At 45.3% G+C, this 25,438-nt stretch overlaps 1 protein-coding gene across 2 annotated transcripts in view; it reads right to left on the bottom strand.

Annotated features, from left to right (window-relative positions):
- Window positions 1–1,949: 1,949 nt before the first annotated feature.
- The window catches only part of Gad1 (glutamate decarboxylase 1), a 38,330-nt gene continuing 14,841 nt past the window's right edge, over window positions 1,950–25,438 (bottom strand). For both annotated transcript variants that reach the window (XM_006972405.4, XM_015987764.3), the window contains exons 6-17: window positions 23,579–23,669; window positions 16,671–16,783; window positions 15,460–15,575; window positions 15,295–15,374; window positions 15,013–15,067; window positions 13,997–14,113; window positions 12,471–12,535; window positions 10,098–10,176; window positions 8,719–8,868; window positions 6,370–6,477; window positions 4,332–4,421; window positions 1,950–3,349 (exon numbers count right to left, since the gene is read on the bottom strand). In XM_006972405.4, coding sequence (XP_006972467.1) covers window positions 3,176–3,349; window positions 4,332–4,421; window positions 6,370–6,477; window positions 8,719–8,868; window positions 10,098–10,176; window positions 12,471–12,535; window positions 13,997–14,113; window positions 15,013–15,067; window positions 15,295–15,374; window positions 15,460–15,575; window positions 16,671–16,783; window positions 23,579–23,669 — 1,238 coding nt within the window. In that variant the 3' untranslated portion in view covers window positions 1,950–3,175. The remainder of the gene's footprint in view (window positions 3,350–4,331; window positions 4,422–6,369; window positions 6,478–8,718; window positions 8,869–10,097; window positions 10,177–12,470; window positions 12,536–13,996; window positions 14,114–15,012; window positions 15,068–15,294; window positions 15,375–15,459; window positions 15,576–16,670; window positions 16,784–23,578; window positions 23,670–25,438) is intronic.

Raw genomic sequence — 25,438 nt, 5'->3', positions numbered from 1 at the left:
GAGGACTTGATCATGCCGTCAGTGACATGACAAGCTGGGTTGTCAGAACTCACAGAACATCACACAGAACACTACAAAGAATGCATTTACCTTAATTTTAAAATGCCTCCTTAATTCTACTCCTAAATTGTCCCACTAAAAACAAACAAAAACATCCTTTGTGGTCCAGAAGATCTAATGCCAGATGTAACAACTTGGTAAAAGTATGGCTTTGGCATCTGGATGATGGCTCATTGGTTAAGAGTGAACACTGCCTTTCATACTATTGGGTTCTCTGCATTCACATGGTGGGGATGGGGGGTTCACAGTTATCTGCAACTCTAATTCTAGAGGGTTCTATGCTTTTGACTTTCTGGGGCACTTGTACTCACGTGCACAAACTCACACACACACACATCCCTACACATAATTTAAAATGATTTTTTTTTGTTTTTTTTGTTTTTTTTTTTTGTTTTTCAAGACAGAGTTTCTCTGTGTAGCTTTGCGCCTTTCCTGGAACTCACTTGGTAGCCTAGGCTGGCCTCGAACTCACAGAGATCCGCCTGCCTCTGCCTCCCGAGTGCTGGGATTAAAGGCATGCGCCACCACCGCCTGGCTTAAAATGATTTAAAAAGTCTTTAAACAGTTATTCCTTTGTTACTTTAGCCCTTTCTGCCTACAGGTCTGACCTGTATGAGAAAATACAGTTGCTAGAAAAATGAGCTGAAAGAGATTTTAAAGAGAACACACCAGCAGCCCCCATTACCTCTCTACAAGGAGCTTGCAGCCTGAAACAAGGGCAGAATCAGGGGGCAGAGAGGAACTATGCCGCATAAAACTTTTTGTTAATAATGTCACTGGGTGTGGTAACACATACACCTTTTTCTTTTTAATTTATTTGTTTTTATTTTATGTGCTTTGGTGTTTAGCCTGCATGTATGTCTGTGTGGAAGGTATCAGATCTTGGAGCTACAGATAGTTGTGAACTGCCATGTACGTGCTGGGAATTGAACCCAGGTCCTTTGGAAGAGCAGTTAGTGCTCTTAACTGCTGAGCCAGCTCTCCAGCCCCCTTGAAGGCACTCTTACTTCGTGGAACTGGATGCTTGACTGCCAAAACAAGGCACTCCTTGTACCAGAAAGGCCAGAAAAGCTATGGGAATGGACTGAATTCAAATAAGACCATGAAGGGGAGAAATCCACAGGAAGGGTTTGAAAGAATACAAGAGAAAAGAATAACGTGTTTTTCTGACCACTCCCTATGGTCCAGTTTGTTAAATCAATCTCAGTGCTATGTATGAGGGTCACATCTCTATCTCCCACGTGTGCTGTAGACAAAGCCTTGTATTTAGTGAATAAGGTACTGTTTATAGCTTAACAGAATGGTGCAGTAATTGAGGCCTTTTTCCTTATGATCCAGCAACTAACTATGTATTCTAAGGAAGTAAGTTGGAACCACTGTACAAGCACAGATAACAGGAAGCTGTGATTCTGTGACTGAGGCAAAGATGCAGATGATCTAAGGTCCAGACTAGAAGGGGTATTTGTCTGCCACACTCCCCATCGCAACCTCGAGCCCACACCTGTCCCTGAGGTAGAGGACAGAAATATCCGTTCACTGATGAGACATGCAACTCCTGGATGTAGTCAGGAGAGTGAGGAACAGGGATTGCTTTGCCTTCTCTGGGCACAAAGAGCAAATATACTTAAACTACAGACCCAGCGATTTTCTCAATGAAGGCCATAGGAACCTACAACTGTTGATTAAGGCTCAGCTTAACCAGGAGACAGAGCATCACCTCAAGCCAGCTGGTGGGAAATGAATGGGCCATGGATGATCCCACGTAAAGGCTCCTGGAACTCTTTTTTTTTTATTATATATATATATATATATATATATATATATATATATATATATATATATATATATATATATATGAAACACAAACTGGAAGAAAAAAATGGTTCAAGTTCTTCATGGAGAATATTATTTATTTATTTATTTATTTATTTATTTATTTATTTATTTATATTTTTCTTGCATACTCTAAAACGCACAGTGTGGGTTTCATTTCTTCAAAAACACTTGTGGGACTGGTCAGTGTATCGGAGATCTTCGGAAACATTGCCTTAGGTTTCAGCTAAGCGAGTCACAGAGATTGGTCATGTACTACTACAAAATTACAGGATATCTAGTTGTTATTATTCAACAGTTACTAGAAAAGCATTGAGAACACCTGACATACAGCCAGACGGGGAAGAAGAGCGGAGGTTACTGAAGCAGAATTTCCATAGACACGACTCTATGTACAGTATCAGAATTCTTTTCCAGACAGTACACGTAGGTTTAAATCATTATGTTAAGGGCACTCTAATATAAATGCAAGTCTCACTAATTTTCATCTTTTCTCTTTGGCTCACAAATGCACGAAAATACCATAAACAGTATTCAGAACTTACTTCATTAATATATAAATAAGATACATTACAAATGGGAAGAAAATACAAGATGCCTCTTTAACATGGTATATATTCAAATATAAATAAGCAAATCTTTCGCTGACATACAATTAAATCATTATATGTGCTCCCCCCTGCCCGAAGACAGACAACAGTAACATACACGTCTACACGAATTAATCTCTAGAAACACAGCAACGGCACAATTGTGACAGGCTCTGCTACTATTTCCCCTAGCGGGGGACTAATGGGGGGGGCGCGTGACACTTGTCATCTACAGGTGCCTTCTGACATTCGTCATCCCTTCAGGTGGGAACGGCTCTGGCAGGGAGGTAGGCCCCCACCTGCAGCATTTCCCTGGGTCCCTAAGACACAGCAGCGGGGGGGGGGGGGCGCCATCAGTTAACCTCTTCCTAACTTCGGGAGGCGAGGCTAATTCTCTAGGGGACGGGAGACATGCTGTGGTCTGAGACTAAGCCACACTCACGATACATACATATACATAGAGAGGTATATATAACTGTACATATATACTCTGTTCCTAATGTGCAGGTTTTTGTTTTTTTTTAAAGAACATTATATCTTGCTAGCGCAAACAAACAAGCTTACGTGAGGTTGTGACAACATTGTTGAAGAGATTTTCACTTCCTTCAGTGAAATGGCCCGGGTGTGTGAGCTACTGAAGGGTGCCGGAGGGGAGGGGGCATCACGGAGGACTCGGGTTCAGTCAGGGGGGCTTACAGGTCCTGGCCCAGCCTTTCGATCTCCTCAATGAGGAAGTCGATGTCGGACTGGGTGGCAGCTGGGTTGGAGATGACCATCCGGAAGAAGTTGGCTTTGTCCCCCTGAGGCTGGTAGCCAACCATGGTTGTCCCCGACTCCATCATCAGGGCTTTGATCCTGGGGGCCACCTTGTGATGGAGAAGATAAAGCCAGACTCAGCACTGATGGTGACAACCCCTCCCCCCTCTTTTTTTTTTTTTTTTTTTTTTGAGACAGGGTTTCTTTGTGTAGCTTTGCGCCTTTCCTGGAACTCATTTTGTAGACCAGGCGGGCCTCGAACTCACAGAGATCCGCCTGGCTCTGCCTCCCGACTGCTGGGATTAAAGGCGTGTGCCACCACCGCCCGGCCTTTTTTTTTTTTTTTTTTTTTTTTTTTTTTTTTTTTTTTTAACAGATCAACGTGGTTTACTTTTTGCTATTTGTCTACAACAGCAAAATCACTTTTAGAACCAAGTACCTTCCACAGCTAATAGCTCAGCCCACCCAACTATGAGTTTATTTAGAAAGCACCGGGCAATTAAATCTTGAAAGCTAGTCTTGGAACAATGATAATACAATGGAAAAAAGAAATAAAGACAGACAACACTACAAGTTGTGGTTGTGTGTGGCCTGGAGCACAGGACACTCGCACAGCCTGAGCTTATCAAATATCCGTTGAGTGGATGCATGCCTACTGTGTTAATTATGTCAACAACTTGACATATGGATACAACTTGATGTAGGACTCAACAGAGAGGAAGAGTCAGCATTCAAGTCGGTATAAAATGACAGACACAGGGGAATGTGGGACCTTCCAAGGAGGAGGTTTCTCATTCACCTGCTGTATGCACATAGAGCCTCTGTAATGAAATACGCCATTCCAAGGTGGGACTCCATCTTTGAGAGGTTCCTACCGTATCTGAACCACAGCAAGGGGGCAATGCAGCCCCAGAGGTATATATCAAGATATAGCACCCCATTCCCCAGGGCCCCACCCTGAGGCTTTGCTTTTATATCCTTCCCCTTTGAGAAGAGCACAGTGGCAGGAGGATGGCCTGACCAGGGAGGCAAACGGGGGCTGGGGCTGGGGTGGGGCGGGCAGGGCAGATGAGACCGGAAGCGCGTCCTTACCCTGTGCAGTTTTTCTCGCCGCTCAGGGCTATCTGGAACCCCTCGGAGGCTTTGTGGAATGTACCAGAAACAGACGTTTGTGTGCTCAGGCTGCAGACATTTCAAGAGACAATCAAGCAAACAAAATTAAAATGATCAGAACTTGACCAAAAGCCAGCAGTTATGGAGGAAAAAAAAAAACAAAAAACATTTTTTCCCTCCTCAGTCCAAAAGAAAGAGGTCTGAATACCTCCAAAGCAAAGGGGTGCATAAATAGACCAGGCAGGAAACACAGCTTATCCAGTCTCCCCAATCCCCAACCAACTTTCTAGAGTGCCCAAACCTGCTGCCTTTGTACCCTGAAATGCTAAAAATAACGTCATTTGAGTAATTCAGAAAAGGGTGTTACTCTGACGTTTGTGCAGCAGGAAAGCTGCTCAGCTTCCTTTATTGATGATTCGTGTGCTTTTGTTGGTGACAGAGGTCTGCAGTTTTCTCCTTCAATATCACCAGCACTGTGCCTGCTTCTAGGTGGCTGGAGACATCAGTTCTCATTTCAACCTTCTACTAGAAAGTGTAAACCCCAACGTAAAGAAAAGCTCCACAGACGAGGTGTAGGCGCACTACATGCCGACTGTGAGTGTTCGGGACTCTGGTGATCTTTGGTGACTCTCACATGCCATCTTGAGAAGTGTAAATAGACACCTGCCAGCTGTGGGTGGTGCTAGGCTTCAGCGGGTTATGAACAGGCTTTCTTTTTACCAGGACTGGCAGTGATTCCATATTGCTTTATTCTAATGTGAACTCGACCAGGGCAGACACAGTATTTGTTTTGGCTAATAACATGTAACCCAGTTTCTGGCACACGGCTGACACCCAGGAAACATGGGGCTGACAGGTACTTGACTGTGTATAATAAGGGGACTGTGTGAATCTAGGCAGAGGCAGTTTATCTGGCTTTCTTCATAATGAATCCATGGACAGCAAACCCTCATTTAGAGCCAGCCTTGGAAGATGAGGATACACCTGACCTCTAAGCTTCTTAGGTCTGGGAGATACTTATCATGGATAGAGTCCAACTCAAGACAGAGCTGAGAACAACGAAGGGTTAGGACTTGCCGCAGGAAGCACTCTAGGTGTGAAGGGCTGGTGGACAGCCACATCCTTCAGGGCTCAGCACCTCTAACTCTGCACTGTCACTTTATCTGGGGTTGTATGACTGAGTGTGGGGATTGCAAAGACTTACAATGCTAGAATGACCAAAACTTAACTCTGAATTAGAGAATCTGGGCTCGCCGGCAGCACCTGGTGAGTTGCTTCAAGTCACCTCACTACAGACTTGGTTTTGAGCATACAGCATGCATACCTGTACTGCATGTACTGCCACACAGTGTCAAGGAGGGCTGCCTGAAACGGCTCCCCTCAGAATCCAGCCTGCTGCATGCTATGAACAGCAGTGTTTGCACCATACGGATAAAGTGTTCTATGCCTCTAGAAAATGGCTCAATTACAGAAAACAAGGACTTTTACTATTTTCCTAATGACATTCTGCCAGTTTTGTACTATACACACACACACACACACACACACACACACACACACACACACACACACACACACTATATGTTAATGCAAAGCAGCATTCTCTGCATTGGAGATTGTAAAATCAAAATCTCATTCAACTCTGAAAAACTGTTAAGGATCCTCTACATCTTGCAGTATCACACAGCCAGCCGAAATTTAATTCTTCGTGTAAAAATAAACAAGAGCACCCATCTCATTAGTATGAAAATTTGCTTTAGTCTTTAGTACATAGCAAAACTGTCTACTAGAGAATTGTTTTAAAATAATTATCTTTACTATTCATCCTCAATATGTCTATTTTTTGTTTCTATATACCTGGAGTTGTGTAATGATATCTTGGGTGAAAGGGGCCATGCATGGGAAAAGTTTAAGTCCTGTTTTGGATGAGATGATGAGATGTCAATCATCCAAGCTTCTAGAACTCCCCTCCTGGTTTTTCTGGGAGCACCATGTCTGGTCCATGAGGACAACCTACCTCACCATCGAAAACCATCTCGAATTCTTCTCTGGTTTTAATCTTGGCATAGAGGTACTCAGCCAGCTCCAGGCATCTGTTGATCTGATTTTCAAATCCCACAGTACCCTGTTTCAAAGAAGAGAACTGTGTTTGTTGATATCAAGTGGCATTTCCCCATGGAGGTCATTTGGGAAGGCTATGCTGTCCTTGTTTATGGGTCAAATAAGGAAGTGTAGTCTTGGAGACAGTTAGGCAGAACCAGCTAATGAAATCCATGCAGCTTCCTCAAAGCCCTGCGTGCAAGAAAATGCTTTCTCTTCCGAAGACCTTGGTTTGGTCTTTTGGAAGTTGTTCTCAGCAGCACGTTAGTGTCCTACAAGTTAGCCACAAGCTAGTTGCTTTTGGATAGTGCCACTCAATGCGTCATATCTGGACTGAGACCAGACTACAGACTGTAGCAGGTCCAGGATGGAATGAGTAGAGAAGTTGAAATTAAGAGCTTAAAAAATCATTTATTTAATGTCTGTCTGTCCGTCTCCCTCTCCCCTCTCCCCTTCTCTCTCTCTCTCTCTCTCTCTCTCTCTCTCTCTCTCTCTCTCTCTCCTTTCTCTCTCCCCCCCCCTCTGTTCCTATGTGTGAATGAAGGTCAGGTGACAACTCGTGGGAGTCAGGTCTTCTCTTCACCATGTCACTCCTGGGCTCGAACACTTGGTGGCAAGCACCCCCACCTGCTGAGTCACCTCCTGGTTCCATCCAAAAACTTTAAAGCAGGTACCCACACCTACTGATGGTAATAGCAAGTAACGACTCCAGCTTTGTGTTTTACATTTCATTTCCTAACAGCTTCATACTGGTCCGTGAGAGGTCAAAGGACCTATCAACTGGTTCTTCGCCACAGATGCTTTGGAAGACGCTCTCATAGACTGCATCCTCCCCAGCCATATATCCTGGCCACACCTGTCCCCAGTCCTCACAGGCAATCCACCTTTCACAGAACAGTGTTGTTCCCTTGCAGCGACCGGCCAGCAGGCAGGTGTGGAAGGCACGGGTTTCAGTGCACGCCCCAAGACTGCACTAGCTCTAACTATTGACAAACTGGTTGAGCGTGCATTTCAGAAGCCAGCGTGGCTGACTGGCAGAGCAGCATGCAGGCTGCTGAGTGGGTTGGTGTTAGCGAGAGCAGACGCATGAGGCTGGCCTGTAGATGAAGATGAGCCTGGGCAGACCCCAGAGCTGGCAAACAGGAGGCTCTCTAAGTAGTGGCACTGGGGGCTCTCCCTTGCAAAGGAGTTCCACCCCAGGATCCTCCCTCCACAAGCCAGGGGCTGAACCTCCCGGGGACAGTTCAAGAGGCCACTGTTAAGACAAAATGAATCTGTAATTATGGAGACAGACCATGTGGTCATTACAGCAGTGCAAAATGATAGGGCTCTTTCTCTTATAGTGCTGAAGGCATTTATATGCTCAAAACGCCTGCAATTACTTTGTGGGAGAAATCAAATGCAGACTCTTCATTAAGGCAAGATGACTTAACAAGGAAGAAAACTAATCACCTGCCAGTTTTTCCTATAGAAGAAATAAATATCTGACTAGATATTGCTGGAGAGCCTTACTGTTTGGAGGGAAAGTTAGTCCAAATCTGCACTATGGAAATTATTAAAACTGGCAAACAGAAGCTAAATAGAAACAACAGATGTGAGGCAAGGCTGTGAGATCCGAATAGCCTCTATCCAGGCTGCATGAAAATGCTTTGGAAACAGTCACATGATAATCTCCCTTCCTCCTATTTTTTAGCTTTATCATAGATTCAGAAATGCAACCCAAGGGGGTGATGGCTGCAAGCACAGTGTAGTTCAGTTCAGCAGCATGAGTCCCCAGAATCAAGTGTCAAGTTCTAATCCCAGAAGCACCATACACACAGAGTTCCACAAACACATGCACAGAAAATATCATACACACACACACACATACACACACACACAGAGCCTCATACACACACACACACACACACACACACACACACACACACACACACACACGCACATGCATGCAAAATAGATACAAATAACTTTTTTTTAATTTTAAAAAGAATTGTTGTGGAAGTCCTTATCTTGACAACATTTTTAGTAATAAGAGAATTGTAAGGATAAGAAATTTCCATGGTGACTCAAACTAAGGAGAATGGGCTGGAGAAGAGAGGATTGGCACAGGGAGGGAGTTATTCCATTCACAAAGAAAATATAGTTAACTCAGTTATCTGGACACAGTTACACGCGCAGTGGATTTTCTGTGATACATGGCTGCCTGTCCTTCACCAGGATGTCTGTGCTAGCCATAGTTCCGTTTCCTGGATGTCCCCCTTCGTACCTTTGCCTTCCACATCAGCCAGAACTTGAAGATGTCCACGTGACGGCCACACTGAATCGCCTTGTCCCCGGTATCATAGGAGACGTCATACTGCTTGTCCGGCTGGAAGAGGTAGCCTGCGCACATCTGGTTGCATCCTTGGAGTATACCCTGTCACAGAAATCAAGACACAAGCAACCGCATTCGCCAGTCAGAGACGAGGGTGCAAGGATGGATTTGGGAACACGCATCTTTTCTTCTGAGGCCTTTCGTGGCTTCAGATGTCCTTCAAAGCTGCTCTTGGAAACCCCCTGCCTGCCTGCCCCCAACCCTTGCCTTGCCCTCTGTGGCTCCTGTTAGAAAATGTTCTCTCGTGTTGGATGCTTACAAGGGCCTCACTGTCCTCTAAGGGACATGTGGAAATGTGAGTGGGTGCTCTGAGGTTCGTCACATTCAAAGAGGAATTACTTTGTCATTCTTTGGGCAGGGCTGGAGTACAAACTTCAGCAGGTGGGAAAGCTAGTGCTGTGAAGAACTTCCGTTCCCCCAGATGCTACACCCCAAACTCTCCCAATGTATGCAGGACCCTCTATGAAGTTAAGGTAAGTAGAGGAGAGCGTGTGTGAGTTCTGACTCTCACAAGAGACAGGCTGGAGTGGGTACCTCTCCTGCAGCAGGCTTAGGAAGTATCAGTGCACTGGCTGTGGGGAGGAAGAAAATCTGTCTCCAACTCATTTACAGAAGCTTTTTAAAAGATTACATTTATCTTGCATGTGTGCATGCGTGCGTGCGTGCGTGCGTGCGTGCGTGCGTGCGTGTGTGTGTGTGTGTGTGTGTGTGTGTGTCTGCACATACATGTGTACACCATGGCATACATGTGGAGATCAGAAGACACTTGAGGGAATTAGTTTTCTCCTTCCATCATGTGGATTCCAGGGATGGAACTCAGAGCCTCACAACGGTCAGCAAGCGCCTTTACTCAGCGAGTCCTCTTGCTGGCCTCACAGAAGCCTTCTGGCTAACAGTCCCGGTGCCCTAAGCCGGTATTTGTGTTTACGTCTCCATTTTATTTTTTCAGCTATTGAGACTACAACTATCCACTAAGACATCAAAGTATGTGCCAGTGAGCATGGTTTGTTCTCATTGATTGGGTGGCTCAGCAATCCCTCTCAGGTCTGTGCCCACATGAAGAAATATTCAAAGAATTTCACTAAAGGGTCTGTCACCAACAGGGTCCCAAGCACCCTAAGACAAAGGGCAGCCCACAGCAAGAGCCGAGAGGGAAGTAGAGGTTGCTGGGAGGGCAGGCAAGGACAGTCTGCAGGCTCACAATGGGGCTACCAAGTATCCCTTTCTCAAGCTCTGGGATGTGCTTGCTGCCAGAGGGGTACAGTACAAACCTTTTCCTTGACCAGAATGGCCGAACACTGTAGCAACACGCCCATCATCTTGTGAGGGTTCCAGGTGACTGAATTGGCCCTGGAAGACACATGGGAACCTCTGAGAAGATTGGAGGAAGGTAGAGAAGAGCATGTCGTCCTGAGGAACACCCCGCCCACCGCCACTGAAGTCACAGATGCTTTCCTTGCCCGTCTCCTAAATGGACCCTCAACAAGAAACGCGTGCTGCAGGCGGTCTCTCCAGGTATTGCGCTGCTGAATTCTATATAACTGGCCTCAACAACAGCTGCCACTTCCTTGCTTATTATGTGTCCCACTCTCCCAGAGCTCTAGGTGTATAAGACTGGATATGTGGCCACGGACTCAGGCTTTGCAGGTATACGGTGCAAATCTGAATCCTAGTCCTGACATTTCCTAGCTTGTGTACATTGCATAACACATTTGTGCTTCAGAGATTACATCTTTCTCATCAGAGTGGAATAAAAGATCAAACAAGTTCATTAAATACGGAATGCCTATCACAGGGCCTGGTACATGTAGTTCTCACAGCGACACTACGATGCAGATATTCCTGTTACTTCTAGTTGACATAGAGAAACTGCTGCACTAACAGATTAACCACATTAGCAAGTCACAGAGCTGGGAGGTGCTGGATCCAAGGTCCAAGTCCAGGATTCTCTTTATAGAGCCAACACTCACAATCCATACACTAGACTGCCTCCTTCCAGGCGACAGCCTTGGGCTTCTTCCTGCTTTACTGTTTTGGTTTAAAGAAGGGCTGGTGATGAGGAGCTACCTGCTGATGGCTCACCTAAGTGCAATGATCTCCAAGACCTAAGTGCACTGCCGGAGACTTGGACCAGCTAACGGCAGTGATTCAGTGAGAAATGAGCATGGTTTTTGCCAGTCTGGGCTGCAGTGCTCACTTAGCAAGCATGGTCTCCTAGCAACTGCATCACTCTGTCAGACACAATTAGATGACTAAGGAGCACACTGGCTAGGCCATTGCAGAAACAACTGAGTGTAATGTGTAATGATTCAAACTTGGGAAATTTGATTCAGTGGGTTACAGACCCTTTTCTGATGGCCTTGGCCACAGCTGGACTCTGCATTTTAATACGCAAGAAAGGGGTTTCCTCTGATATAACAACTGCCTTGGAATTATACTGTCTGTGCACTCCCAGCACTAAGCCCTTGCTGTGGGTTTTTAGCCTCTTCCTTAGGTCCTTCAGGGTGTGTGTGTATGTGTGTGTGTGTGTGTGTGCTCTGAGTTTCAAGAAGGGGTGGAGGTTGAAGAACTTTTCCCTTACATGCACAAAAAGGAAACCTCATGAAAGAGACCTGGGAGGAATCTCCTGGAAGGTTGACTAAGTGCTGACGTCATAGGAAAGAATCCCTGTCAAGCCACATTTAGAAGGCATGAACTTAACCAATTTTGTCACTGCTGTCACAAATCAAGCCATCAAAAATTGTGCTTAGATCTCATAAGATGTCTATAAAAATGATTTACTGAATGTCCTGAAGGTGTGAAGTAAATGATTCTCTGCTGATGCAAACAGAAGGAAACAGGACACAATGTGGGTTTGGTGCCCTTCAGAAGACTCGCATGCCTTAATGTCAAAAAGAGCAGGTCTAGCGTCAATTCCTTCACCCGGTCCTGGGTCCGAGGTTGGAAAATGAAACCCTCTGAGAAGTCTAAGGTACAGTTGGACTGGCTCATCTATATTCTGTGTATTTCCACCCATATTACAGGGTCCTATATTTCATCTTTCAGAAGCCAGCCTCATGTTGACAGTGGCCTTTCAGAACAGACAGAAGGGAGCAGGCACAGTAGCAGCAGCTATGAAGCCAGAGTCGTGAGTGTTCTGGGGAGCTTGCCTGGCCCAGTTTTCTTACTGGCCGGCTCTTCAGCTCTTTCACTTCGCTCCATGCCCACTGTCCTCAGAACTGTCTCAGAGCCCTTTGTACTGACCATGCCCACTGCCTGAAATATTCTTTTCTACATCTTTGCTCCCCGACTTTCTTTTGCCATAGCTACCGAGATAAGTGAGGGGAGCTGGGTCTATCAGTCATCAGTCACCTTACTGAGGAAGAAGAGCTGAAGGAATCGGAGACCTCCCTGACCCCTTCATCTGTCTTTTCTCCTCCCTAGGCACCCGTGATTGTGAACTGAGGACTCAAATAAAGCATGCAGGAAACAGTCAAGAAGCACCAGGCGAGCTAAAGTTTGCCTAGCCAGATTGAGATCCCCCACTGAAAAATCAGGGCTGGGGGAATTAAGGCTGACACCAAGGTTGGAGGTGGAAGGGCTGGACTGAGGTGTACAGCGTCTCTGATGCAGATGAGGGAAGGCTACCAAGTCCTCCTCCGTACCTTTCTATGCCGCTGAGTTTGTGACGGTGCTTCCGGGACATGAGCAGGCCACCACCCCAGGCAGCCTGCAAGGACAGACAAGAGACAAGAAGAGCTGTGATCCTGAAGAATCTAAAACCAAGCTGGGCATGGCTTTAGTTCCAGCCCTAGGGAAGCGGAAACAGGCAGATCTCTGAGTGCAAGGCCATCCTTGCCTACATAGCAAGTTCCAGGCCAGTCAAGATGACACAAAGGATAGATAGCCTATGGAGTAAGTCCACACTGACAATTCTGGTTGCACAGGTGGCAGGCTCTGCATCACTTACTATTTCCTTGTATAAACTTCCTCCAGAGAATGTCTTAATGATCTAGAAAACTCGGGTGGAGTTTGCGGTGGCTATGGATCAAGATCCAATGGCCCAAAGTGCTGTGGGAAGCCAGGGATTCTCTGAGCCCAACACATGTCTCTCCATTGCCATGGAGGTATTGAAGGCTGTTTAAAAGGCAGGCGCAGCCACCTGCCTCTTCCAAACCAATCCTGAGATACTCAGAAAGCACCAACTCCTGCTGGATTTGGAGACCCCACAAAGTTCCAGTCATAGCAAGACACTCTTGTAGGTACCACGAGACATGTTTTACTGGATAGCCTGGGATAGCATGGGACACAGCACAGCCTTTGTTAGCCATCTGTTCAATAGTGGGACAGACGTTCCTATTGTCTATTTCCAAGAAATCACATCCAGTAAGAGAATGGACAGAAGGGAGGGAGAGAGAGAGAGAGGGAGAGAGGGAGAGAGGGAGAGAGGGAGAGAGGGAGAGAGGGAGAGAGGGAGAGAGGGAGAGAGGGAGAGGGGGAGAGGGGGAGAGGGGGAGGGGGAGAGGGAGAGGGAGAGGGAGAGGAGAGAGAGAGAGAGAGAGAGAGAGAGAGAGAGAGAGAGAGAGAGAGAGAGAGAGAGAAATAAGGCAGGAAAGAAGAAACAAAAGGCTCCAATCACATCTGTAGGAGGTCACAGTTGCTGTTACTGGGAAACTTTGAGACTAACTCTCATAGCTGCTCATGTCTTCTGTGTACTTCTATTTTCCTGCATGCAGCAGGTAGGCTTCTTAGAAGTGTTACAGACGAGGGTGCAGGCAGTGACTGAGTGTTCACACGCAAGGCCACTTTCTGTATGTTATGTATTATTTCTCTCTCTCTCTCTCTCTCTCTCTCTCTCTCTCTCTCTCTCTCTGCTATCAACTATATTTTACTTTGCATCCATTCATCCAAATAAAGCAACCAGGGGAGGCACTGCTCATCATAGTAGATTCTAGAAGGAGCCGCACCAGACATCTATTGGGCAGTAGGACCCGGGATGAATCCCAGAGGGTGACCAGGTTCTGTGGCCGGTACTGTTCATGAATGGCTGGCTGACTAGTGGGGAGGAGCAGGAGCTAACATGTGTAGAAAGAGCCAGGGAGGGTGTTCCGAGCAGCTGGAGGCAAAGCAGAAAGCAGGGCTGTTTCTGCCCCTTAACAGGACAGGGCTGTGTAGGAATGAGGGCACTTACGTCGACGTGGAGCCACAGGTTGTATTTCTCACAAATGTCTGCAATCTCCTGTATTGGATCAAAAGCCCCGTAGACAGTGGTGCCTGCGGTTGCGTTGACATAGAGGGGAACATATCCCTACAAGGTGAAAGAGATAGCTGATTAGTGGATTTCAAAAAAATCTATTTTTATTTGTGCATGCGCGCACCAGTGCCCTCAGAGCATAGAAAAAGATTTCAGACACCTTAGAGCTGGAGTTACAGGTGGTTGTTAAGCCTGGTGTGGGTGCCGGGAATGAAACTCTGGTTCCTTGGAGGAGTGGTATGCCCTCTTAACCACTGGGCCAGCTCCCCACCCAGCCCCTGTGCTATCTCACCCTCCCATCTGCTCATTTCTACGGGAAGTGGAAGGCAACAATATTCATTTCAAACAGTGAGCCGAGCTGGTGTGGATCTGAGCCACAGCTAGAAGTAGTCTTGTTCATTCATTCATTCAACAGGGTTATTTGTTTTGTTTCTTTTGAGTGACTTTTACATGTCAGGCCTTTTGGTGCTGGTAACAGAACACAGCCTTGTTTAGTAGAGTTTTTTGAGCTGGATTTGCCAAGTACTGTGAGCCATCTGCCGGGGTGCGGGAGCACTTCACTAGACAGAGTCCCAAGATAAAATTGTGCTTATTCAAATGAGATTACATCTAACAAGAAATAGGCAAAAAGTTCAATTTGTCTGAATTTTTCTTAATCCCAAGTAGTAGATTTATTGAAGAACGTCAAACAGATGACTTGACATATAATGGCTGATTCTTCATTTACACACACACACACACACACACACACACACACACACACACACACACACACAATGTATGTCTTATAGACTCAGCTTTGAGGGCAAAAGATGGAAAGAAGTGAGTATCTGAGATAGGAATCTGAGAAATAAAATTATCCTAGTATCAAAAATTTTCACTGTATAGGTCAGAAACAAGTCATTTTTTAAAAAGTATTCACTGAAGTTTCAGATGTACCAAATCACACATACCTTTTGCTTGGCTTCAAGAATTTTTGCCTCTAAGTCAGCTGGAATTATCTTCCCCCTGTAATTGTTATAAAAGAAAGACATTAAAATAAAGAATCAACAAGATTATACAAGGAAAAAAATCCCTTATCATCAGCAGCAAAAAGTAATTTAATTGGATATTTTCAACAGACCATTAGCAGCTTGGCACACTGTACTGAGTCAGTCCTTAAGCACAATAAAACAAATTTAACAGATGAACACATTTAATACATCAAGAGCCTAATGCTCGCTTCCCCTGCCTACCTTTCATTGCACTTGATCAAAATCACGTTGTCGGTTCCGAAGCCAAGTGCAGCCCCAGCTTTCTTTATGGAATAGTGACTCTGCAACAGATGGAGGCCTGGGGTTAAAAGTCGGATAGTCCCTTAAAAAACCGCCACAATCTATGAGTCAGAGTCCTCAACTCACGTGTTCTGAGGTGAAGAGGACGAGTTTGGGCACTGCCGCCATGCCCTTTGTCTTAACTTCCGGAAAGTACTTGTAGCGAGCAGCCATGATGCTGTACATGTTCGATATGGCTCCCCCTATCAACAAGCAGACATGGCAGGAGATTGCTGGGGCTCTGTGGTGTGTTCAACACAAAGGCTGAGCTGATATTTCAAGAAGGGAAAGGACAGTATCCTGAAAGTTTTGCTGGCTTCCTTACTCTTAGGGACTTTCCTCTGGACCCTTCGCTTTGAGACTTGAAGGGGTTAGTTACACGTATCTCCAAAGCTATGTAGGCAATTCTGCTGGAGATGATTCGTGTATTTCAGTGCCTATCCAAAACCTATATAGAATACAAGAGGCAGTGGTAGCAGCTGCAGAGACATGGTAAGTTACGGCCTCCCAGCTTCTGTCTTCTGAGCAATCTCTTTACTGAACAAAGCTGAATCTGCTCCCTGAGTTCAGAAAGACAGAGAAAGAGTAATGGAGCTTGCACAAAGAAATAGTGCATCTCTTGGTTACCGGCTTGGGCAGCTCTTCAAAGAACAGCTCGGCTGAGTTAGTGAGTCTAGGAGAGGTCTAAGCTTATTTAAACAGACAAAAACTCACTCCTGTTACTCTAAATAAAGACACAAGAAGAAATAAGGTAACTATCCAAGTCTAGCCAACACAAGCTAGTCGCTTTGGCCTTCCCTCAGTTCCCTGAGAATGAAATAGGCAAATTAGTGACCTGCTGGAGTCGCCTGGCCAGTGGTATTCTTACACTGCCTCTAACACCACCTATCACTGCTTCTTACCCCCCAATAATAGCTGCCTTTGTTTGAAAGATTTTTATTCTATCTACTTTGAATTAGAGACTAAAGTAGATCCAATATTTGGGCTGAAGTCAGTTAAGTGATAATCGGATTCACTGATCCCTAGTTTTGCTATCGTCAGAAGAGCATCATTTAGCATGACCCAGACACAGCCTTAGTTAGTTAGTTGGGGGGGGGGTAGCGGTCTTGCTAGCCTTCATTCTGACAAAGATAGGGAGGCAGAGGTTACGATCATCGACTGTAAGATACGCATATGTGCAAATGTCATAATGAAACCTATTCATTTCTATAATTGACCTATGTTGGTAATTTTAATAAAAAAAGAAAAGATCCACATTGGCAGTACCGAGGGCAACCAACTAGAGGGAAGAAACCTACCAGGAGAAAAGATGCCATCGCCATCTTTACTTGACCACCCAACGATCTCCCTCATCTTCTTAAGGGTGATCTGCTCCATGAGAACAAACACGGGCGCAATCTCATACGTGAACCTGGAGTGGTGATGGGGGGAAGAAGGAAGGCGGAGAAATAAGCCTGCTGACTGATGAACACAGACTGTTCGTTCAGCAGTTGGAGCTAGGTACTAAAAAAACGGATGCTCAAAAACCGCTAAAACGATTTGTTTCCCGAAATCACGTGTCGCCAGTCCTAAAGTGTCAAAAATCAGCCCGGGTTATCAAGAGAGGTGGCGGGAAGTCTGCTGCGAGATATTTCACCAGCAAAAGAGAGTCTCACCTGTCTCAGGTGTGGCCCACCCAGAGGAGAGGATTCACCATCGCTATTTGTAGGGCAGTGCAAATGTTAATTTGAAAAACTGCATATTAGCTTCTACTTACAATTGGTTGAGCCTTTTTTTTTCTTTATTAAATGACTGCCAGTTTCACACTCATAGGCAGGGCTAACGTCTATCTTTTAGAAACAATGTAAACATTTGAAAGCTGACTGTGAAGATAATTGGGAATATTGACCCGTGTTTTAAAGATCTCAATGTAATTATCTACATGTTCTTTCTTCTAAGAATCCCTAAGAACAACCATGTATTTATAACTCCTTGGAGTCAATGTCTGCCAAAAATAATTAGAAGTGATGATTTTCTAATTACAAATTATAAATAACAAGAAGACGGCCAACTTGCATCCGTATCTGACTGCGGGTATCAGATCTCCTGGCAGCTTGCCTCTGTCTCCCAACAAACAGATGTAAGTGAAGCAAGCCATGTTGCTTTAAAAGAAGCTCAAAGCAGTGGTTCTGGCTGGTCAGACAATCATCGCAGATCAGGGTACTAAACAGGGTCCAAGAGAAGTCGAGGAAGACCATCCACAGAAAATTGAGCCTGAAGACAGACTGTCTTTACTAAACTCTGAGGCTCTTTTTCTTGTTTTGGCTTGAACTTCTTGAGCTTTGGTGTCTGTAGGCTGAGCCAAGACCATCCTAGCTGAAAAGAGATGCCTAGATCAACCCAGCCAAGTGATGCAGGAGGCACTGTCATCATTTAGGGGTTTGGGGTTGAATGCCAATGCCAAAGACTAATGGGAATCTTACTTGATGATTTAGAAAAGCTATTTGCAAGGATGAGATAACTATTGCTATAGGTAAAGCACAGGGGAAGCCACCGAGCTTTAATCAGGAGGAAAAAAAGCGGTCACATTAATCACGTGGCAGTACAAGACGACAAAAAAAGACCCGAGAGGACCCTCGGGGGGATATGGCTGGTGGGAGGAGGAGAGGATTCTGTTTCAAAAGGAATATGTCTATTTTCCTTGAGGGGGGGTCCCCTGAAAATATGGGAGGAAGACCCTTGGAAAACATGTGTTCAGTTACCATCACCTCTGGAGGTCACACTCATGCTTTGGTTCTGCTCTGAGCCCCATCACCGTAGCAACCAACACTCCCTCATGTCTGATGGCCTGATGAAGGAAGAAGAAGAGAAGGGTTCCTGGTTTAGCCTGGGATGCTGAGTGTAGCAAGAGGCAAACTCATGGCTTGCATCTCCACATTGCTGAACAAATGTATTATCTGTGGTTCTGCTGACTTTTGGCAATGTTGGAATGGCCAAAGTGTTCTCATGGTGAAGAGGTACTGGGGGCAGTCTGCGTGCTCAGATCTCACACTGTCAAATACCAACAAGAAATCTCCCTGGGCCAAGGAAAGGAACAGTGGAATCACACACTATAATCGCAACACCATCTCAAGGCCTGGATGAGAGTTGAGTTAGAGGCAAGTCAGTATTAGATGGTCAGGTAGGAACCATGTTGGGGAGGGAGAATGTATGGGACTGAAAACCAAGGAGTTGGTTTGATGTGCGTTTCAGGATAGAATCCACTTAGCGCTCATATCTGTACAAATCAGTCTCCCTTGCTAAGGACCAAGAACATGGCCATTCCTTTCAGGACAGGCAAGAAGAATCTAGAGCTCCCTTAGGAGACCATCTGGTCTCATGTACTTCTGAGTCCTTGTCTATGTTGGGTATGTGGTCCCTAAGGTTTCTTTCAGTTCTCTTCACCAGGTACAGAGAGGCTGTTCTGCACTTCACTGTCCCCTATGTTTGGAGGAGACAAAGATGTTACGAGATACTATCCCCAAGCTTAAGATGGACACTTACTAGGGTGAATACAGCATTTGGTCCTTGCCTTGAGCTGCATCTTGTTTGAGGGTTTCTGCCTTGGCCTAGGGGACCACTTATCTCACAGCTAGTGGTATAATGATCCCCAAACTTAATGCTCATATCTTTCCTTTCCTAGAAGCTTTGAAAAATCTTTTAAGGGACAAGAGCTGTGTGTGCCTAGGACAACTACAAATTTGAAAGTTTTTTCTGGATACTTCCTGGTCATGGATGTTGATTCATAATCTGAGAAATGGGCCAATGAGATGTTTCCTTCCAGATACTTCTGACCCTGCCTTCCATTTGGGATCATATTTGTAATTATAGTGAGAGGGCTCTTCCTGTATCCACATTCTTATGAAAGGCTTTGCAGTTAGAGACCCCTTTAGGAACCCTAGGAAAACTATAGCCCCTATCTCCAGGTAAAAGGTGTGGGTATACACATTATTTTGTGTACAACTGTAAGAAATTCTTCCCCTTACAACTTGGACCCCAGGTTAGACACCCCTTCCCTAAATGACCGGTGAAGGATGAAGTCAAGAGACCAAAGGTCAATGCAGATCCAGAAGAAGCCGGTGAGATGCTGAAGTCACAGTACATGGTTACGTTTCAGGATCCAAGATCAGTATAGTAGCTCTGCAAAAGGCCTTGGGCTACAGCGCAAGAAGGCGGATTGGAAGTAAGGATTTAAAACAGCAAGATGCGAGGATGCTAAGGGAGGATTCTGAGCAGGGAGGGAGGTCGGCCCCTCGACCAGCACCTCACCTTGCCGGTGAGATGTACTCAGAATTAGAGTAAACTGATTGTCAAGATGCAGTCTGCCAGTCATTAACCACACTGATTGTCTTTTCTGTCACTACAGGCTGTTCCGAGTTTTGCTTCACCAAGACCGGGGGCTGTCTTTACTAGCTCCCGCCACGCACAACCGTGGGGCTAGCTATGGCCAAACAATTGCTGTGGGAAGAATTTTGTGTGACTTCTGAGATGTGTGTGTGTGTGTGTGTGTGTGTGTGTGTGTGTGTTAATGCTGTCTCTGCTTTGCCTGCCAGTCCTGCTTCCTTCTCTTCCTTTCTTCCTCAGCCCCTCGGTCCATCACGCCCTCCTGTTTCCCTGAGTTTTGAAACAGAAAGTAACCACTTGAACTCCGGCAATCAGCACGCAATGGGAAGTAACTTTGTAGCTGGGAGCTTTATGGTATAATATGAACCAGAAAGGCTCAAAAGAACCTGGGTTTTCTGTGACTTTAACAAAAGACCCTCCCACACTGGCTGTTGTCACGATCTTCTTAGACTTCCCCTCTCTACAGATGTGGCAGGTGGACATAAGCAAGGCACTTAAGGGGAGGTTGCTTAGGGAGGTGTTCTTTTGTCCAGAGATGGCAAGAGTTAGAAACTAGAGCCAGGAGGCTGTGTGTGCCTACCTATCCTGGGGGTGTGGGCATCTTGTATGCTGTAGGCACTTAGGACTGGGTCATTGGTAAGTCCTCAGAACCACTCTGTAGGGAAGACATGACTGCCCCTGCTTTTCCTGACTGAAAGATAGAAACGCAGAGGAACACTTTGATTTGTGTGCGATCTTGGTTGTCGGTTCAGGGTCAGAAATCCCAGTCCTTTATGCCGTTGCTTTTCTTGATGACAAATGGGGACGGCTTGTTGCAGGGTCTGCTCTAACAGCTTGCCCTCAGTGTATGGTGACTGATAACTCCACGGGAAATTTCTCCGGTGCAACTTCCGTGAAAACAAAGCAATAGATGCCCGAGACCCTCAAGCTCACGGCAAAGAAGTGAGGCAGATCTTGCTCTCACAGTTACATATTACACCACGTGCTGTTGCTTATACGACCTGCACAGTTGTTCTTGGTGGACTTGCTTTGAAAGAGAAGAGGGTGATACGCCAAGAACAGCTGCACATTCCCAAAGGTTTTGTTGTGTCCTCATCGATCCTTGCCTAGGAGAATAGGTCCCAGAGCTGTACACACACTGGTATGAAACCATGGACATGAATGTTCTTTCTTTGCTAATCAGTCAGATGCCCGGCACGTCCATCTGAATGGGGATATCGGATCATTCTTGGAAAGGACTTTCCAGAAGGCAGTAATTACACTTTTACCAGGGCTACCCAAACTCAATGGAGGGGGGCGGGGGGGGGGGGGGAGTATGAGCATATCAGTAATTAAATCACAATTGGCCAGAATAAAGCTCTCCTGCCAGTCTCTCTCAGGCTTATTTGGAACAGCGTTCCCAGCTGTGGAAGGAATTGTCACAGGGAGCAAATGTACCTGCATGCCTGCGATTCTGCCACATGTCATGATCTTCCAGGGCACCTGGCTGAGGAGACTGCCGAGAGAACAGTTATCACTTCCTTACACAATGCCTGTCCCCAGAGCTGACAGGAACTCTTTCACTATTTTAAATAACCTTCTCTATCGATCTGTTGGAATCGAATCATATTTTACAAATACCTCCTGTTCAGTGGAGAGGCAATTACTATGTGTCATTTAGCTGGCTTGGCCTTGACCTCAGATGGCTGGGACATATTTTAGTGTTTCATGGCTGAGCTGAGCTAAGGGAAGAGTCAAGGACTTTGATTTTATGAATATAGACCAGAAGAGGGAAAAAAAAAAAAAGAATCCATGAGAGTTTTCTGGTTCAAGAAAAGCTTTTTTTTTTTTTTTTTTGGTTTTTCGAGACAGGGTTTCTCTGTGTAGCTTTGCGCCTTTCCTGGAACTCACTTGGTAGACCAGGCTGGCCTCGAACTCACAGAGATCCACCTGGCTCTGCCTCCCGAGTGCTGGGATTAAAGGCGTGCGCCACCACCGCCCGGCCAAGAAAAGCTTTTAAGAGAGGATTTAATTATAAATGGTTCAAAGGAGTGAACTCTTTATTTACCTTGATATTGACTACACATATATTAGAAGCTACAGCCAGAGGACTATAGAACACATATTTAAAGACTGATGAATGCAGTGTCCATATCACTACGGACATTTGGGCCAAGCTGAACATGTACCTTTTCGGGGGTCAGGGAAGATCAAACCTATGGCCTAGTAAGTGATCTACCCCTGAGCCACACCCCTCAGCCCAGATGCATACACACCCTTCTCTCTGCTTTTCTCACTTACTTCCTAAATTGCTGGGTTAAAACAAACAATGCGTTTTCTAATTTAAGTTGTTCCTTCCCGTTAGATGCTACAATTAAGCATTAGTGTATTTGCTTCTAGTTATAATTAGTATGTTATGATGTTTGTGCTTGTTGATAACTATTTTATTCTACAAACCATAATAGAGCAAGGACGGTGGAGGAGGGCTGTATGTTTGAGGGAGTTACGGGAGGCAGTTGCATCTCTGACCTGAATTCACGCCGTGAAGATGTCGTGACTCTTGAGCCGGGAGTGTGAAGCCACTTTCATTTCCCAATCAGTTCAATTCTTATGCCTTTTACCATAAAAGGCTCCACTTGCCCTATTTGCTTTTAAATTTTTGTCTGAATTTCTGCGTGCAATTTTAGTATTTGGAATCACAGCATTAGGCAGCCTTGGGATGTGCATGAGCAATCCGTAGTTTAAAGCTGCCCTTTTGGTTTGGTAGCTGGTTTAAGAGAAACAGATTGCCGCGCTTTAATAAGCAGTGTTCTGTCTCCTGTCAAGTGGCGCTTCTCACAATCCCACCCATTCACCTAAGTTCATTTTTCAGAATCCATCTACTTTGCAACCAACTTAAAAAGTGAGTCAGGGGCTGAAGCCTGATAGTAGAATGCATGCTTAGCATGCCATAGGCCTGGGTTCGATCCCCAGTGCCACAGAGTAACTCACAAATAACAAACAAATAACTTCTCAACACTGCAGCAGTGACAGACACTCCTGAGGTTCTTTTGTAGTTATTATTAAATTATTGTAATAAATTTGCTTCATTAATTTCCTTTGGATACTTTAATTGAAAGCTATGGCACTGTCTGGATGAAATCGATAGCGGTAAAACACTGTCATTAGTGTTGAGGGAGAAGATAATCATCCTTATGCTATGGTGACCTCCATATCTTGTAACACATTCTTACCCCCGAAGGTACAGGGCATTTTGTGTACATGTGTACAGGAAATTTGGGGCTGAGTGATGAGACTACCCAGGCTGTACTTACACCTTTAAAATCTTGAAATAAGTTTCATATAAATTTGAAAGGTTGCAGAACTAAATGAAAGTGTTGTCTACATAAGAAGCTGAGGTTTCCAAGTGTTAAACTCAGCACAAACCACCAGTTATTCTGAAATGAAAACATGCTTAGCTGCAGTAGATGAATGTTGTTGTGGAATTTTTAGTTAATCAATAGGTTGATTAAACTGATTGGTGGTTAATAGTAGCTTAATTATAGAGGAAATACAGCCTAAGTGGTAAGTACCAATGTGCTTGGGTGGAAAAGGAAACTAAAATCATAGCCCAAAGCATGACCTTTTAAGATGTACATTCAGAGAAACAGTCTGTTAATGCAAGTTCACATAGACATTCAAAGCAAATCATTTCTCACAAGCATGCTCTTATTGCATTATTCGAGAATAGTTTTTTACTTTGTGAAAAATCTAAAAGATTTTATGAGAAGAAAGAACTGTAAGAGAACAGAGCCGTCAGAGCTGAACTTTCTAACAAGCCATATGCATCATGTATGCTTATAGGAAAAGAATACACGGGACTCACATATTGGTATTGGCGGTTGATGTCAGCCATTCGCCGGCTAAACCAATGATATCCAAACCAGTAGAGAGCTGGTTGAAAAATCGAGGATGACCTAGAATGGCAACAGGAAAGCATTAAGGCAAAGCCAGATTTTTTAATCTATGGTCAGAGCAAAAGGGCTGGACCACATGGATGTAAACTCCATCCTATGGTCTGCTAGAGTTCTCCAACGGTACTGGAGAAGGAGAAATTAGCACCCATGATACCCTCAGATGTCTATGTTTCTAAGGCATCATGTTTTTAAATTAAAAATTGAAATTTTGGGGGGTCTGGGATGATGGCTCAGTGGTTAAGAACATTGGCTGCTCTTCCAGAGGACCCACGTTTAATCCCTAGCACCCACATGGTGGCTTGAAACCATCTGTAACTCCAATCCCAGGTGATCTGATGCTCTCTCCTGGCCTCTGTGAACACTGCATGCACATGGTACACAGGCATGCGTATACAGTGTACTATATGCAGGCAAAATACCCATACACACAAATTAATAAAATAGAAAACACACACCCCCAAATCGAGACTCATGAAATGAATTGTGCTTTCCAATCCTTATTTGTTGGCTTTCAGCTGAGCTCTTCTGTCACACTTATTTCTTCAATGACGAGAAGGGATGCAGTAATGCCCTGTGTGGCGATGCACACCTGTGATCTCAGCACTTGGGGGTCAGAGGCAAGAGGATTGTGAGTTCAAGGCCAGCCTGGATTACAAATGAAGATCCTTTCTTAACTACCTAGTGAGGGATGTGGCAGTTCTTATTCTTTTCATATCTGTGGCAACTTTTAATTCACTATCCCAAGGATCTTAACTTCCATGTATGTTGAGACTGGCTAATGGAGAGGGGGCTCTGGGCCTCAGAGTGGATCAAATCAAGCCTGGGAGGAGGCGAGTTTCAAGTCAGACCTGATGCAGAGACTGCCCGCCCGCCCGCCCGCCAGTCTCTGGGACAAATGTGATGCCAAGCTTCACTGTTCTTTGCCCATCTAAAGTCAGGTGCCCATTAAAGGAATGGAGCTAAACTGATGAAGAGCTGAGCTGACCCAGCATCCCCCTGTGAGTAGGCAGATCGGTCCTCACTCAGTTCCTGAGCACAGAAACACATTCTGTGATTCAAAAGTCCCAGGCAGCCCAGAGTGTGCCTCCGCTGCCTTTGCCCTCAGCAAACATATGACCACTGCCAAGTTTTTGCTAACTTGATGTTCCCCCAGAACTCAAGTCCACATCAGCAGGCTTGGCTCAGCTGTCATGAAGGAGTCACCACAACAGACTATCCTGGGAATGGGAGTGACAGCGGACAGTGTTGGGGAGATTTGCTGACTGCTGTGTTCCCAGTGGGAACTGCCTGGTCTGTGAATAACTGTCAGAGATCTAGTGGCTGAGTGTTCCTGGTCTAAGGCTCCTCCCCGAGAACCCGCTCTCCCCTCAATGTCCTGGGAGAGGACGGGTCATTTTTCTTCAGGAACATGGCCGCCGTCAGGTGGAAGGCCCCATACCTGGGCACATTCAGGCAACACTAACTGGACTCAGCAGATTATAAAAAAGAAATAGATGCTGGGTGGTGGTGGCACACACCTTTAATCCTAGCACTTGGGGAGGCAGTGGCAGGCGGATTTCTGTGAATTTGAGGTCAGCCAGTTCTATAGAGAGAGTTCCAGGACAGCAAAGACTACACAGAGAAACCCTGTCTTGAAAAAAAAAAAAAACCAAAATAAAATGAAATAAATAAAAAGACAACTTGAAGTAGGAGTGAGACTTTTAGGGGAGGCAGGGAGAGTGGGATGGGGGAGTTGGGGTGGTTGTAATTAAGACACATTGTCAAATAAT

This window comes from Peromyscus maniculatus, chromosome 4 (genome assembly GCF_049852395.1).
Source record: "Peromyscus maniculatus bairdii isolate BWxNUB_F1_BW_parent chromosome 4, HU_Pman_BW_mat_3.1, whole genome shotgun sequence".
NCBI classification, from domain to species: domain Eukaryota; kingdom Metazoa; phylum Chordata; class Mammalia; order Rodentia; family Cricetidae; genus Peromyscus; species Peromyscus maniculatus.
This window is presented reverse-complemented; position numbering and strand designations above follow the sequence as displayed.